General features: G+C 37.3%; 1 protein-coding gene across 6 annotated transcripts in view; it reads left to right on the top strand.

Moving 5' to 3' along the window:
• The window catches only part of C2CD5 (C2 calcium dependent domain containing 5), an 88,534-nt gene that overhangs the window by 54,198 nt on the left and 18,408 nt on the right, over nt 1-15,928 (top strand). For all 6 annotated transcript variants that reach the window (XM_037144809.2, XM_037144805.2, XM_037144804.2 and 3 more), the window contains 5 exons: nt 1,748-1,939; nt 5,253-5,439; nt 9,589-9,753; nt 13,366-13,506; nt 15,606-15,669. In XM_037144809.2, coding sequence (XP_037000704.2) covers nt 1,748-1,939; nt 5,253-5,439; nt 9,589-9,753; nt 13,366-13,506; nt 15,606-15,669 — 749 coding nt within the window. The remainder of the gene's footprint in view (nt 1-1,747; nt 1,940-5,252; nt 5,440-9,588; nt 9,754-13,365; nt 13,507-15,605; nt 15,670-15,928) is intronic.

Genomic DNA, 15,928 nt, shown 5'->3' with positions numbered 1-15,928 from the left:
TGTTCTACAGAGAAACAGATTTTGCCAATGAGTTCTCCGAGTGCCACATTATAGTTCTCGCACATGTCAGTAGATTTCATTCTTGGGTAGATAGAAGCCTAATTTAAGAAATGACCTTTCTTATGCAGGTAGTTTATTTCAATATTGTAGCTTGGATGGATGCAGTGACTTCTTTTGTATGTTAGTGCATGTCCTTTTATCTGCTGTAAAATGATGAGTGCTTACTAGAGAAAATTTGAAAAACATAGAAGAGTAGAAAAAGAATTCCCTGTGATCTCAATATTCAGAGACAGAGAGAAGTACCAGGATTTGCTTTTGTACATGCTTTCATAAATTTTAATACTTTTATATTTTTGCCTTATAATATTGCACTATTTATGTTCAAATTTCTGTGAGGTATTTAATTAAAGATTGCCCTAGTTTATGTCCTTTTGGTCACCCCTTGTGACACAAGGGCTTGAATTCAAACTTTTGGCATAATAATTAGAGGTCTGCTTAGTACTTAGTGTGACTGAGCAAGTTACTTAGTATCTCAGGTTGGTTTCAGGCCAAGTGGAACTAGTGTACGTGGTTGTCTGGTGGGCATTCGTTGGTGTGGGTGGCATGTGTGTTTACCTACAGTTTTCTCACTTACTCTTCAAAAAAAATTAAAAGAGCCTTTCTAGGTATTGTCATTTCCATTTCATAGAGGAGGCTGCGTGAGGTTAAATAACTTGTTCACAATCACAGCTTCCCTCAGATATGTCTGATTTTCCTGTTACTGCTAAGATACCAAAATGCTGTACCCGTACTAAAAGAATAATATCTGGGAGTGGCTAATTTGATTTAGAGGGTTATTGTGAAAATTCAGTGACATAAAGTAGACAAAGAATCTGCAGAAAGGCTGACTCCTAGTAGGTATGGTATGCGTTTCCTTGCCTTCTAAGATTTGTCTACTTGCCAAATTTCAGCTTCTAAAGGTTGCTTCAGGTTGTGGAGAATTGAGAACCCTGAGAACCCGCATCTTTCCAGAGCCCTGGAGGACAGGGCTCGCTGAAAGCCTAGGACTCTCCATGGAGCTTTCTATTTCCATATCCATTCTTCTGATTTCCTCAGATTTAATGAGTGAAAAAATACTTAGTCATTCTAAAATGAATTCGTAGACAGCATGTTACAACAAACATTTTACCACGAGTAGGAAGGCTGTGGGGTGTTCACTTTGATTTATGTGTGGTATGTATGTTTGTGAAACAGGTGTTCTGACTTGAAAACAGTCTTTGCACATTAGAAATTTTAAAGTGTGCCTATTTTTGACTTATGCTTTTCTTTAAATTTGTTTTTAACCATAATTTTTTAATACTTTTTAAGTTTTATGACTAAAAATGTTTTTATTAGAAATTTAAAAATTATATCTGTGTTACATCTGTCAAACAGTAAGAAAATGTCACCCTCATTGTCTAGCCATTTGTTTTTTGTTGTATTCCAAAGAAAAAACTTTGAAATAATAGTGGATTTTATCAGGTGTTAAGTCATCACACATATAAATTGATGAAATATCATTTTCTGATTTTATAAACCTTTTATCTCAAATGGGTCTCATTTCATGGTCACTTGTAATTCCTATCGGTCATAGTAGTACTCTTACAACCTACTGTGGTAGAAATCGTGGTATAGTTTATACACAAGTGCTAGTATATAATACATGTGTTCTAAAAGAAGAAGCACAGCATTTTCAAGAATGCCTGTTTTTCTTACTGTATTTGTATAGGCTGGAGGAAAGCTTGCCTGCAGGCTGTGGATTTTGTCACATACCTTATGATGAACTGAACATGCCGTTTCCAGCTCATCTCACTTACTGCTGTAACTGCAGGAAACAGAAGGTTCCCGATGTTCTCTTTACCACTATAGATCTCCCAGCAGAGGCAGCAGTTATTGGAAAAGGCTGTCTTATCCAAGCAAGGTGTGTTTGTGAAAATAACATTTGGGGTCCCTGAAAGGGTATGGGGTATGGAGCCAAACAGCCATGTTTCAATATCTACTCTGTTTCCTATCTGGGATCCTGGATAGGCTGGGCAGTTCTATCTGAACCTTGTATTTTAGCATATGGAAAATTAGGAGGAAAAATACCCTCATTATAGAACTCAAGTCAGTTATATTAGTCTTAAACATTTAAATTCTATATGCATTTTTATTACTATGAGGATTATTAATTAACCCGTTGAAGGGTAGGGATACGACTCAATCTGCTTCAATGACATTAAATATGTAGTACATTTCGGAAAGTGACATTTTTCTTTTAAAGAACGGTGCTATGATGTGTTTCTCTCTCTCCTTCATTTAGCTGTTCATAGACTGGGGGAGGAAATGCGAACTTGTGGTAGGATATAGCAAACAGCTCTACTGTCTAGGTCACGAACAGTTACCAGGTTACCACATCCATCGAGCGTTTCTGTCCTCATCGTAACTGGACTTCTCAGCAGGGGCCACACAGTTGATCATTTTCTCCCTCTTGTGAAAATACTCTCACAGCGCCGCACCTTCCTCCTTTTCCTGCCTTCGTGACTAGTGTCCAGTCTCCCTGTTGACTTCTCTTCACTTCTTGATTTTTGAGACCCTCTTCTCAAACTCACTTAGTAGTCGAATTCGTATGCTATCTATGTTACTTCCAAATGTATAGCTTCAGCCCAGAACTTTCTTCTGAGCTTCAGACCCATATACTTACCTGCTACTTCCCATCCCATTTTGATGTGTCGTAGATGTCTCATGCTGGTTCCAAATCGAACTGCCAATTTTGTCCACTTCTTTCATGCTGGCCTTCTCTATTTTAATAAATTACACCTTCCCGTATTTAGTTCTTCGTGCCAAATGTGGTTCTCTTTGACATGGTCATTTTTCCTAATCTCCTTACATTATTACAAAGTAATGTTTTTTCTTCTAAATATATTTCTAATTTATTTACTTTTGTTTCATTCCCTCTTGCATCTTAGGCCTTTCACTTTGGATTTTCTTTTGCCTGAGGTATATATATCCTTTAGTATTTCTTCGGGTGGGTCTGCTGGCGGAGAACTGTCTTTTTGTATGTCTTAATGTGTTTATTTTATCTTTAAAAGATATTTTGGGGTGGCAGTTATGTTATTTTGGCTCATTAAAGATACCCTTCTATTGCCTTCTCAATTTCATTTCTACTATTGAGAAATAATCTGTTAGACTAATTGTTTCTTTGAAGGTATTATATGTTTTTTTCCTCAGGCTGTATGTGAGCTATTCTATTTGTGTCTGATTACCTGCAGTTTCCCTGTGAAGTGTCAGGTATGGAGTTATCTTTATCTTCATTGTTATACATTGGACTTCTTAAATCTGTAGATTGCTGTGTTTTAGAAAAATTTTAGATGGTACTTCTCCTGTGTTTTCGTCTTCTCTCTGTGCTTGGCACTCCAGTTAAAATATGTTAGACTTTCCACTGCCTCCCCTGTGTCTTTCTCTCTGCATTTTCTGTCTTTTTTGTTTCTCTGTGCTGTACTTCAGATGCTTTCTTATCTGTCTTTTAATTATTTCTGATATGCGAATAAGCCCAATAATTTGAGTTGAAGTTTTTGGTAATCTATTTTCTATGTCTAGAAATTTTACTTCATTCTTTTTCAAACCTAATATCACGTGTTATAGTCCGACTGATTCTATAATTACTAACTCTGATATCTGAAACCTTTTTGTTTTCTGTTGTTTCTCCTGGTTCTTCTTCATCCTGTTTGGTTTCTTTTGACTATGATAGGGTCACAGGAAGTTACAAAATGGGACAAAGAATCCCGTGTACCCCTTCAGTCACCTTTCCTCATTGATGACATCTCACATAGCTGTTGTAGAGTACAGACTAGGAACTCGGCATTGATGTAGTACATCTAACTATGTTATGTTACAGACTTACTCAGTTTTTACAGCTGCCGCCCCGGTCAAGACACGGAACTGTCCCAGCCCACAAAATAACTTGCTTGTGCCACCTCTACCTCTTAGGCCCCACACAGCCCCTTGTCTTGGTTCTGTGATGCTTTTCAGAAGATTTAAAAATAGTATATAGTCACCATTTTTTGGTGTGTTTTAGGTAGGAGGGGGTTGGTCTCCATCAGCAATTTTCAGAATGTGGTTCCAGACCTAGGGAAAACTTAAAGAAATGCAGATTCTCAGGCCCTGCCCCAGACTAATTGAATCAGATACTCTGGGGATGGGGCCCAGTAATTACTTCTTAACTAGCTCTTCAATTGGTTCTGATACAAGCTAAAGTTAGAGAACTACTTGGTTAAATACCCTGGGGTGCTAGTTTGGGGAATCTTTCCTTTATCTTTACTACTTCTTTTTTACCTCAGGCTCTTACTGTCGCTCACCTAAAATAGCCTCTTGTCTACTGTCCCTACATCAGTTCTGTCATCTTAACTCCATTCTCTGTGTAGCAATACAAACACAAGTTGGCTCATGTTAAAACCTCTTTGAAGTTTCCCACTGCTGGGAGAATACAGTAAAGGTCCTTGCCATGACCCACAAGCCCCTACATGATCATGCCCTGCTTACGTGTACCCTTGGCCGTACTGCTGTCACCCTCGCTCATTTCACTTCAGCTATGGTAGTCTCCTTGTGGTTCTTCTCATACGCTAGCCCCGTTCCTACCTGTCTTTCTCCAACTCTCCCAGTTTTATCTTGTCTTAAGATCTCAACTCAGGTGTCACTTCACCTGTGAGGCCTTCTCTCTAGTTGTTCCCACTCATTTCACCTGGTTTATTTTCTTCAGATATCTGATTCTTAAAAATCTGAGGTGCCTTGTTTTTGTTTATTTCTGCACCCCCTACTGGATTATAACCATGAGAAATGGGACTTTGTATTTTTTCACTGATTAGTGCTCAACACCCAGAACAGTGCCTGGCATGTAATAGATATTCCAGTTTTATATTTTTATAAATTTATATTCTTTTAATGAGTAAATTAACTTTTTCTTTGATACCCATTTATTATATGATAATGTGGAGTTATAAAACCTAAGATTTTAAACTATATTCTCTAGTGATTTTGATCGGTATTTAATATTTCATTTCTAGTGATTTTGAGAGTTTTTATTTGTTGAAATATATTTTCAGCAAAAACACATACGGTGCAAAAAATGACAGAAAGATTATTAATACAGCAAGCCCATGTTTTCTTAAGCACTCTTTTTGAAAGTTTAAAAAACTGGATATTCCTTAAGATGGTACCAAGAATACTGTCCACTGACTCAATTATTTTTTTAACAGGTTATGTCGCTTAAAAAAGAAAGCACAGGCAGAAGCAAATGCCACAGCTATCAGTAATCTGTTGCCCTTTATGGAATATGAAGTACATACTCAGCTCATGAATAAACTAAAACTCAAAGGAATGAATGCTTTATTTGGACTGAGAATTCAGATCACAGTGGGTGAAAATATGTTGATGGGTCTAGCGGTAAGTTTACATGTTTTGCTTTTTTGGGGGGGATGCCTATTGTTTTTTTGTGATTAAAGACTCTTAAAAAAACTTATCTAAAGAAATAGGCATCAAGACTTTTGAGGGTTGGATTACATAAGAAGTAACATATCTGGTGATAGACTTTCAAATATTTTATTTTTTATATTATAAAATTATTAAATATTGTCTTTAAATTATCATGTAAAATATTTATCTATTTACTTATTAATCATATGTATATTATCATTATATTTTTATATTCTGACCATAACCTCTAAGGTCAGGTTTCTAAAAATTATCATGTACAGCTTGTTTATTAAAGTTGGCCACCATCGTACTGGATTTTATTGTTGTTTACACATTGCTAAAACAACTTTTCCTTCTTGGAACTGTAGAGATTTGGGGCTGGACAACGCTTTGTTGTAGTGGGTTGTCTCATTCATTAAAGTATGTTTAGCAGCATCCCTGGCCTCTGCTCACTAGATGTTAATAACTTCCCCCCATTATGACAACAAAAAAATGTCTCCAGATATTACCAAATGTCCTTTTGGGGGCAAAATCACTCCTGAGGTGGGGAGAACTAAAATAATCTTTAGTTTTTTAATTTAATTTTTATTATATTTTATTGATTATGCTATTACAATTATCCTGATTTTTCTTCCTGTGCCCGCTCCACCCAGCACCCTCCACTCCCTTAGGCAACTCCCCCACCATTGTTCATGTTTGTGGGTCGTGTGTATAAATTCTTTGCTACTCCATTTCCTACACTGTACTGTACGTCACCATGGCTATTCTGTCCCTACCCATTTGTACTCCTTAATCTCTTCATCCCCTCACTCGTTCACTTGCTCTCCCCCTCCCATTTGGCAACCTTCTGGTAACTTAACTTCTTTTCTCTTGCTTTTAAGATTCTCTCTTTATCTTTAACCTTTGACATTTTAATTCTAAAGTGTCTTGGAGTGGGACTGTTTGTGTCCATCTTGTTTGGGACTCTCTGAGCTTCCTGGACTTGTATGTCTTTTTCCTTCACCAAATTAGGGAAGTTTTCTTTCACTGTTTTTTCAGATAGGTTTCCAATTTCTTGCTCTTTCTCTTCTCCCTCTGGAATATTCTCCCCTATGAGGAAAATACTGGACCTATTAAAGTTGTCCTAGGGGATGTTTACACTATCCTTGTTTTTTTGGATTCTTTTTTCTTCTTGTTGTTCTGCATGGTTGTTTCTTGCTTCCTTGGTTTGCAAATTATTGATTTGATTCTTAGCTTCATCCACTCTACTGTTGTCTCCCTATAAATTGTTTTTTATTTCAATTAGTGTATTCTTCATTTCTGACTGGATCTTTTTTATTTTGTTGAAGTCCTCACTAAGTTTCTTGAGTATCCTCATAACCAGTGTTTTATACTCTGCATTTGATAGATTGCTTATTTCTATTTCTTTTCTCTCTTTTCTGGAATTTTGATTTGTTCTTTCATTGGGCCCTATTTCTTTTTCTCCTTGTTTTGGCAGCCTCCCTGTGCTTGTTTCTATGTATTAGGTAGGGCTGCTTTGACTCCATGTCTTGGCAGTGTGGCTTAATGTAGCATGTGTCCTGTAGGGTCCAGTGGTACAGCCTCCCCTGCCATCCAAACTAGGTACTCAAGGTGTGCCCTTCGTGCGGGCTGAATACATCCTCCACTTGTGGTTGAGCCTTGGTTGCTCTTGGCAGATCAATGTGAAGGATTTACCCAGGCCAGTCAGCTGCAAGGACTGGCTGTGACCATTGACCACCAGCCTCTGCCCTCTGTGGAAGAGCATCTGTGCAGGGGCAGGGTGGTGGTGCTCCAAAGTGGTCAATAATCTTTAGTTTTAATGGAGAAAGTAAAGCAATACCTGTGAGACACTGCCTGGTGGTCAGGGAATTAAATTTCATTATAAATGTACATCGGTGGCCAGAAGACAGTAGAATATGCGATAAAATATGTATTTCTTAAGTGCTGATAAATTGTAAGGCAGTGGGAAGCTCTTCACCTCAGTTTCATATCTACCTTCTGTTGTTAGAAAACATTCCGACTAGAAAGTTATCAGTAGGTTAAGCAAGAGATGCCTTTGTGAATAGCTTGAGAGCCCAAGAACTAGATGCCTGTAAAATATGGATTGACTAGGTGGAATCTGAGCAATAATATTTATGGAAATCCTCTTATAGTCTAGATACTTTGCTAGCCAGAATCTTTGTCTAGTCACTGGTGCTTTATAAATTGGAGTTCCCTACCATCTTTCTGAGACATAGAAATTTAACTCTAGAAGTTTATGGCACTTGGATTCTTTCTCTTATATCCATTTGTACATAAAATGTTAAATTGTTTTTTGCTTCATCCATTGTTTTCTATAAGAGCAAATATGGAAATTTCTGTTTGTAGGAGGTAATTGTATAATGATGATAATAAACTAATCGTGAAATCACAATTTTTAACAAGGAATTTGTAATGATTAATAAAAGTAATCTAATTTATATTAAGACATTTGCTATTTAGATTAACTTGGGGAAAAACTATTCATCATGACTCATTCATGTAAAAACTCACATGCTTAACAAGGACTTGACATAAGTGTAAATAGGGCTGAACACGAAACAGTAGTTATCGGTGGGTATCTCTGAGAGCTGGGAGCTTCATTCATGTTCAGAGGTTTAAGAAACATTGTGCCAACTGCATCAGGATGGTGGTGATGGTGGAAACTGTTGTGTGATCCCCATGTAAGTCTTCAAATACTGCCGTTTCCAAAGCTTACTAATCTTTTCTTTCTTGATCACTAGTAACACTAATTATGGCTGTCTGGAATTTTGATCCTTGTGTGTGTTTTAACTTGAGCACTTCAATCTCAAGGTCCCAAGAGTAGCTTCCATGATAGTTAATTGCTGATGAGTGCCACTGGGTGCCTGGCACTGTGCCACTCCAGAGAACTGCAATATTGTCTTTACAAGAAGAGAACATGGATGCTATTGATAGCTTGAGACTCGTCCAGAGTGATACGGTTGTGTGTATTGAAAGTAGCTTTCAAAGCCAGGACTGTCTAGTTCTAGAATCTGTGTTCTCAGCTCTTCCTGGGCTGTTGCCTCATTAGCAATTGCTGTTAAAAAGTGTTAGAGATGGTACACTAAGGCTTCACATGGCACAGAGGGTGTTCTCAGGTTGAGCATCAGAAACTGGGTCACAAGTGCAGTGCAGTCATGGACGCTAATGAAAAAACCAGGAGGCAGAGAGCTTGTGAGGACCAGTTTCATCTGCATCATAGAGCATCATACACTGTTGAGGATGGACGTTTATAAAATTGGCAATTGATTAGTTTTAAAATAATAATTAAAAATACACAAATTTTGATAGTTTTAAAATTACCTTCTCTTTTTCCCATTTACTTCTTTGATGTTAATAATTTGATGTTTATGCTTCTATGTGTTTTTGCCCTGTTTATATAAACAAGTTAAACGTAAACACACATAGGTGTGTGGAGTGCATGTGTATGTATATTGTGTTGTGTTTCCCCTAATGGTGCAGTACTAATGGCGTATGGCACTGTTACACAGTCAGAAATGAACAACCATTTAATTAAACACTTAAAATAAATATGTATCAAGTGAAGTTTTCTAACTTGGTAATTATGGAAGTAGTGTGGTATAGATAGAGGTCTTGGATTTCAGAGTGAAAAACAGATTTAGATTGCTTCTTCACATTTATTGACTGTCATCTTGAGTAAGTTTCCTATTCTTCTTGCACTTCAGTTTCTTCATTTGCTTTGCAGAAGTTTCCCTTTTACTTTTGCTATAGAAAAGGTAAATTACTCTTTGATGCAAAACTTTTAACAATTTCACATCTTCTTTCCTAAACTTCTTCAATGCAATTTATTTTTCACAATCATAAGGTAAATATTGTATAATACAGTTGGGTATGCAGTAAAAAGTAAAACCTCCCCTACTGCGGCCCCCACACCCCCTGGATTCTCACCAGAAGCAACCAGCTCATTGCCAGTTAGGTTTTGCTGTGCCCGTCCACATGTGTCTGTGCATCCACTAGTTATCTTTTTCCTACAGGGCAAAGAGCGCATTCCGGAATGTGAAAACTTAAGGACTGTTATTCTTTAGATTTTTTTTACTATTTCTCCTTTATTTTTACAAGTCGGCCACAGGTGTATATTTAGCAGCGTTGCCAACGCCTGGTGGAATTCAGATTGCTGGGAAGACTCCTAATGATGGCTCCTATGAACAGCATATATCTCACATGCAAAAGAAGATAAATGACACGATTGCTAAGAATAAAGAGTTGTATGAAATCAATCCTCCAGTAAGTGAACTAAATCTACATCGTGAATACACAAGTCATTGTTTCGATATCAGTATATTTCTAGGTTATCTTATTTTGGACATTAAAGATTTTTTCCCCCACTGCCTAGATTTGGTTTCCTCATTACTCTTTTATTTCTCTTTACAGCCGTGTTCCCACATCTCCTTTTTGGGGTGCTGGCTCTGGCCACCCCATTTAAGAATCGTAGCTCTCCCACCAGTTTTTGGCACTTCCTGTCCCCCTTTTTGTCTGTTGCTTGTTACTCCCAGTAGACAGAAGCTCCATCAGGGCAGCGTCCCTAATGCCTAGGGCCGTTCCTTCCGGTATTTTTGATAAATACTTACTGAATGACCAAATAAATGGCTGAACGTGTTGTGTTCTAATGAAAACAAACAGTTCTTACCTGTGGTAAAAATGTGAAAGGACAGTTTCGTTTCGTTTTGATTTTTTAATTTTGGCATTTTTTTTTTACAACTTTCCTACCAGTGCTTTCCAGTCAGACTTCTTGCCACCTTTGCGATCGGCACCACGATGCCTCTTACTCTGCTCTGCAGGTGCCTTACAGCCATGATCTGAACCGAGAGAGACGTGGCGGGGAGAGAGAACGAAACTAGTTGTTTGCATGAGTCCCTGATAATGAAACATTTCTGTAAGAGGAAAGTGTGTGGATAACATCGTGGTTGTTTTTTTAAATTATTTTATTTTATATATACTCATGAATTTTGGTTGGTCTTCTGGAATAGTGTATCTGAATTCCAGCTTAAAACTTACAGCTTTCTAGCAGAGTCGTTAAGCTGGGGGGGGGGGGAGTTTTAAGAGCATGACCAGCACCGCACAGCTCAGTGTGGCAGACACCGGGCACGAGTGGCTGGTCTGAGTGGAGGTGTGCTTGCTTGGTGTAAAATAGACAGTGCACTGGATTTCGAAGATTAGTAAATGAAAAGGAGCATGAAATAGCTCATGGATACCTTTCATATTGATTTCACATTTCACTTGTATCTTTTTTATATTATTACCTTTGAAGCTTGCTTTATATTTATGTCAAACAGTGTTGGTATAGAGCTCCTTTAAATTCATTGAAATGTTCAGGTGTTAATCTGTTCACTTACATGACCTTGGTAAAAGCTTTCCCCGCAACACTTTATTAACTGCTTGTTTGCTGTAATTATCTTCCTTTTAAATATACCTACTGTATATTTAAACATCTGTTAATAGTGTTTGCTCCTGTTGGGAAGAATGATTTGCAAATGTATCAGTTCTAATTCCATATATCAGTTCTAATGGTATCAGCTGCACTCCTGCATAATGGTGTTTATCAACTCTGTACTTCCATCTCGACCTCACACAGGGCCTGAGTCTTCACTGTGTCCATTGTACCTGCATTTGTTTTGTCACGGTGCCTGTTTCATGTTATCGTACTTCTCTTCCATTCCAAAATATAAGCCTCTTAAAGATGGAGACATACTAGAGGATGTGAATTAAGTAACTTCATATATCCAACAACATTTATTGAATATATGTACTACTACTGTTTTAGTAGTACATTTTAGAGAAGGGAATAATCTTTTATGAATTAAAAAAATTTCAGCTTATATGGATATCTAAGTTGAATATGACTATATTTCTACAAAAGGACAGACCAATTTATGAATATTCTGTGGCTTTTCTTATTTCAGATGCTACATTACACTCTTTTAGAATAGCATCTCAGAATTTGTTCTATAAAGTCAGTGTACTAAGCCACTACTCACATCGCAGTTATGTGTTCTCGATTTTCTAAAACAATGTGTGCCCACCCAGAACTGGATCAGAATGTTTCTTATCTTAGGAAGGGAGGCCCAGCTGAAGTGAATGTTCTTGTTTGATTTTTTTGTCTCAATACATTGAAAAATGTTTCTAGTGCAGAGGTGTAGTACCATTTAACTGGAGCTAATTCAGTCATCCAAAAGTATCAAAATGCAGTGCAAAACTTGAATTTGGAATCACAGCACCAGTGGTGAAGCTGCATCAGAAATCTAAGATACACAGTCAAACCTCGGTTTTCCGTCTCCCATCTCAAACAATTTGGTTCTCGAACAGCATTCTGGAACGAATTAAGTTTGACAAATAAGGTTCCACTGTATTAAATTTCATATAGTTATATTTATGAGGTCCATGATACAATGAGCAAAGGCATAACCAAATTTTAAACTACTATAAAATTTTAAAAAGAACAGTGCTTTCTATTGGGAAGAACGTTATGCGGAGTCAAGAGACCTGATCTAGACAAGTTCTTCACTGACTAGTTTTCAAACCCAGGCAAACTACTTTGCGTCTAAACTGCAGCTCTTTCTGATTGTGTGTTTGTTATAATAAGTATCCTGTCAAATTTATATAGGGCAGGTTAATGTGCGGTGCCCACCATGTAAATGGGTATGAAAGTTCTCCAGAGGTAGCTGTGTTGTGCAACTGTGGCCGTAGTCTTAATGTCAGGGATGCACTAGCAATGAGCATTGAAAACTGCAGTTTTGAAAAGCTTTTTCTTTTAACTTTCTGTGTTTTTAAAAAAGGTAGGTTTGTTAAACTAACACCTTATGCCTTTTGCATTTGTGCCCACATATCCACATTTTCCCTGTACTATTTTTTGCCAACAGATATTTAAAACCTCTAGTCAGTTCTGATCTTTGGTTATGTAATAGGAGAAAGCTGATGGAGCCATATAAGATTGCACCACACACTGATCTCAAAAAGTTCATTACGGTAGCTACCAAAGTTTACTTCGCTTTGTAAATTACAGATCAAATACATGTGTAATGTATATTATATATACAGTAAATATACATCTATTGCAGGGACGTCAAACTCATTTTCACTGGGGGCCACATCAGCCCCACAGTTGCCTTCAAAGGGCTGACATAATTTTAGGACTGTATAAATGTACCTACTCCTTAACAGTTAAGGGGGTGAAATTACATTCGGCCCTTTGAAGGCAACTGCACGGCTGATGTGGCCCCTGGTGAAAATGAGTCTGACACCCCTGCTCAATTGTGTTCCTCATTTTCCTGTGTGGAGCTTTGAAAAATCACCACTGGTAAGAAGAGATACAGGAGAGTAGAATCATATTTGAGGGCATACATTTTTAATTTTTTGTGGACTATGGGGACTTTTAAATGCTGAGCAGAAAAGACCCTCCTTCCCAGCTGCAGGGACTGCCCGTCCCCTCCTCATTACAGTCCCCCCAGTACAGTAGGCGTCAGCAATGCCTTGCTCTGGCGTGGCGGTTATATATATACACGTTCTCGAGTTAGTGTGTCACACTAACCGCTATCGTCATAGAGGAAATATCCTTATACCCATCTAGAAAAGGTAATTAGTCGTAAAGTTTCTAAGTAAATATAGACTTTAAATATATTTTACAGACATCTCCCTAAAGGTAGTTTTCTGTTATTATAAAAACTTGAAGCCAAACTGCAGTTGCAAATATCAAATCATTATGTTGTACACTTGAAACTAATATATCATTATGTCAGTTCTACTTCAATTAAAAGAAAAGAAAAAAAGACTGCAGTTTACACACAAAAAAAGCTGAAAAACATGGTCTTACATAATAGAAAGCAATTTTATTTCTTTTAGGAGATATCTGAAGAGATTATAGGATCACCCATCCCAGAACCTCGGCAGCGTTCAAGACTTTTGAGATCTCAGTCAGAAAGCTCTGACGAAGTTACAGAATTGGATCTTTCACATGGGAAAAAAGATGCTTTTGTTTTGGAGGTATTTCATTGGACTAATTTCTTTAAGTTTTTAGATGTGCATTTTTACAATCAAATTCTAAATTGATGTGATTCTTTTGTATTATAACTGTTACATTTTATTATAGAAGTTAAAATAAACTTGAGAATATCAGAACTTAGTAATATATTTTATGCTCAACACCAGAAGACTGATACAATAATGCAGGTGATTCTGGAAAAATTAATGTATGGGTTGAAATAAAATTAAAATAATATTAAACCCTTGGAGCCATTTTCTGTAAACTCGAATGAATTTAAATTACAAGTTGAAGTGGAGAATTACCTGCTTTATGTGTTACAACATTTTACTATCATTATAACATTGTTACATGTAATGATATAGGCATTGTGAGTTTGGAATGCAGTGTTTGTTTCCTTGCTGAATTCAGAGCATACTGTTGAACTTTCGTTATAAGTATACACTCAGCACTAGATTTTCTAGAGACTAAATGTGGCACAAAAGATTTGTGGAGCCTCCTGTCTCACAAATCTGCCCCCCCCCTGCCCTCCTGTCTAGAATGGTTAGCTTTGAAAGAGACAGATTCCTTTGATATTGAAGGAAAGAATGAGTGAGGGTGCTCAGAAATGCCCTGCCAAGGCACTTGTTGAGAGAAAAAGTTGGAGGCCTTGACCTCGGGAAGCTAGTAGAACTGTGTTAGAACGGGACCGAAGTTCTGAAGACTCTAGAACAGGTCCTGTGAGTGTGTTCAGGGTGTTGGCTGTGGGGGATGCACATGTTCAGCTGAGGCAAAAGTTAAGTTGTAGAACACTCAAACCATATGGATTTGTGCCTTTCCTCATGTTTTTTTACAGTCTGAGAATGGAAGAATAATGGGAGTTGGTAAAGTATATGTGTCAGGGTAAGGATATAAAAGGAGCCAGGGTACTGGTGAGAGCAGCGCTTCTCAAAGTGGCTGTGACTCCCTGTAGTGTCAGCACTGTCTGGGAGCCCGAAGCAATACAAATTCTGGGGTCCTTTCTTTGGACCTAGTAAGTGAGAATTTCAGGGTGAGTCCCAGGAGTCTGTTTAACAGGTGACTCTTAGCATTGCCTGAAGTTTGATCAGAGCATCATTGATATTTCTGACCCTGGGATCCTGGCTAAGTAGAGAACAGAAGTGCCTCAAATGTGGGCAGAACATGGGTAGAGGCGGGGCATGGTGCAGATTCAGTGAGAGAAAGGACGAAAGGACGGGGGATTGTAGTTGGAAAGTGCTCAAGGTTTGGGTGTGGAGTGGTTTGGGGTGCAGCGTCAGGGTATGGCCATGACGTGGAGCTAAGGTAAAGGAGAAGAGAAAGTGGTTCTGGAAGCCGCAGGGGTGATGTGAGTGGAAGCTTAGAGTGTGTGAGTTAGGACTTAGACCCCTGATGTACAGATGAATGTCAACATATGTCCCGCTGAGTATTTTCACTCTCTGTTAAATTCACAACGGAATATTGTGGTACAAGAAAAATAAGATTGGGACTTAATTTTTTAGACATACCTTTAAATTTATCCCTATATAATTTGATTTTAAAGCAGTTGTGCATTTAGTCAGGGTTTTTTTTTTTTTTTTTAGTTTTAATAGCACTATATCTAAACAAATAGAGATAATGATTGTTCATAGTATCTTCTTTTGAAACATGCCCTCATAAAAAATTGAGAAAAGGCTCATTTTAAAAAATATTAAATCTACTTATAAAATATTTCACTTAGAAATATATGGCTCAGTGGATTAAGCACTGGCCTGCAAACCAAAGGGTCACTGGTTCAATTCCCAGTCAGGGCACATGGCTGGGTTGCAGACCAGGTCCCCAAACAGAGTGTGAGACAACCACACATTGATGTCTATCTCCCTTTCTTTTTCCCTCCCTTACCCTCTCTTTAAAACTAAATAAATTTTTAAAAAGTACTTAAAATTATTACTTTGGAGGAATTTACAGTAATTTGAAAAATGATTTTAAGTTTTATATTTTAACTTAAAGGAAAATGGCTGTAGTTTTTGACTCATATTTTTTATTTAATAAATAATAATTTTAAAAATTTGGAATGATTATATATTTACTACTTATGTAATAGTTTTAACCTTTCTGCTTTCAGATTGATGACACAGATGCTATGGAAGATGTACATTCTTTACTTACTGATGTTCCTCCTCCTTCAGGTAAAGAGAAAAAATTACCTTTGAGAAGAGATTATCTTTTTTTTACACATGAGTATTTTAGTTCATAATTATTATGGTACCAACTTTATTTTAAAGGCTTTATCAGTGTCACATCTTGCTGTGTGCTTTGCTGCTCCAAGGCTGAAAATGTAATTTTAAAATATTTTTGTTAGAACTTAGGTAAACTGAGTTTTAATCCTTGTATGATTAGACATTTAAAAAAAACTGGTAATTTATTAAGACGTCCTAAAGTTTTCTA

Source organism: Artibeus jamaicensis, unplaced genomic scaffold (assembly GCF_021234435.1).
Source record: "Artibeus jamaicensis isolate MK-2021 breed Jamaican fruit bat unplaced genomic scaffold, CSHL_Jam_final contig_233, whole genome shotgun sequence".
NCBI lineage: Eukaryota > Metazoa > Chordata > Mammalia > Chiroptera > Phyllostomidae > Artibeus > Artibeus jamaicensis.
The sequence above is the reverse complement of the archived record's forward strand: the minus strand, read 5'-3'. Positions and strand labels throughout refer to the sequence as shown.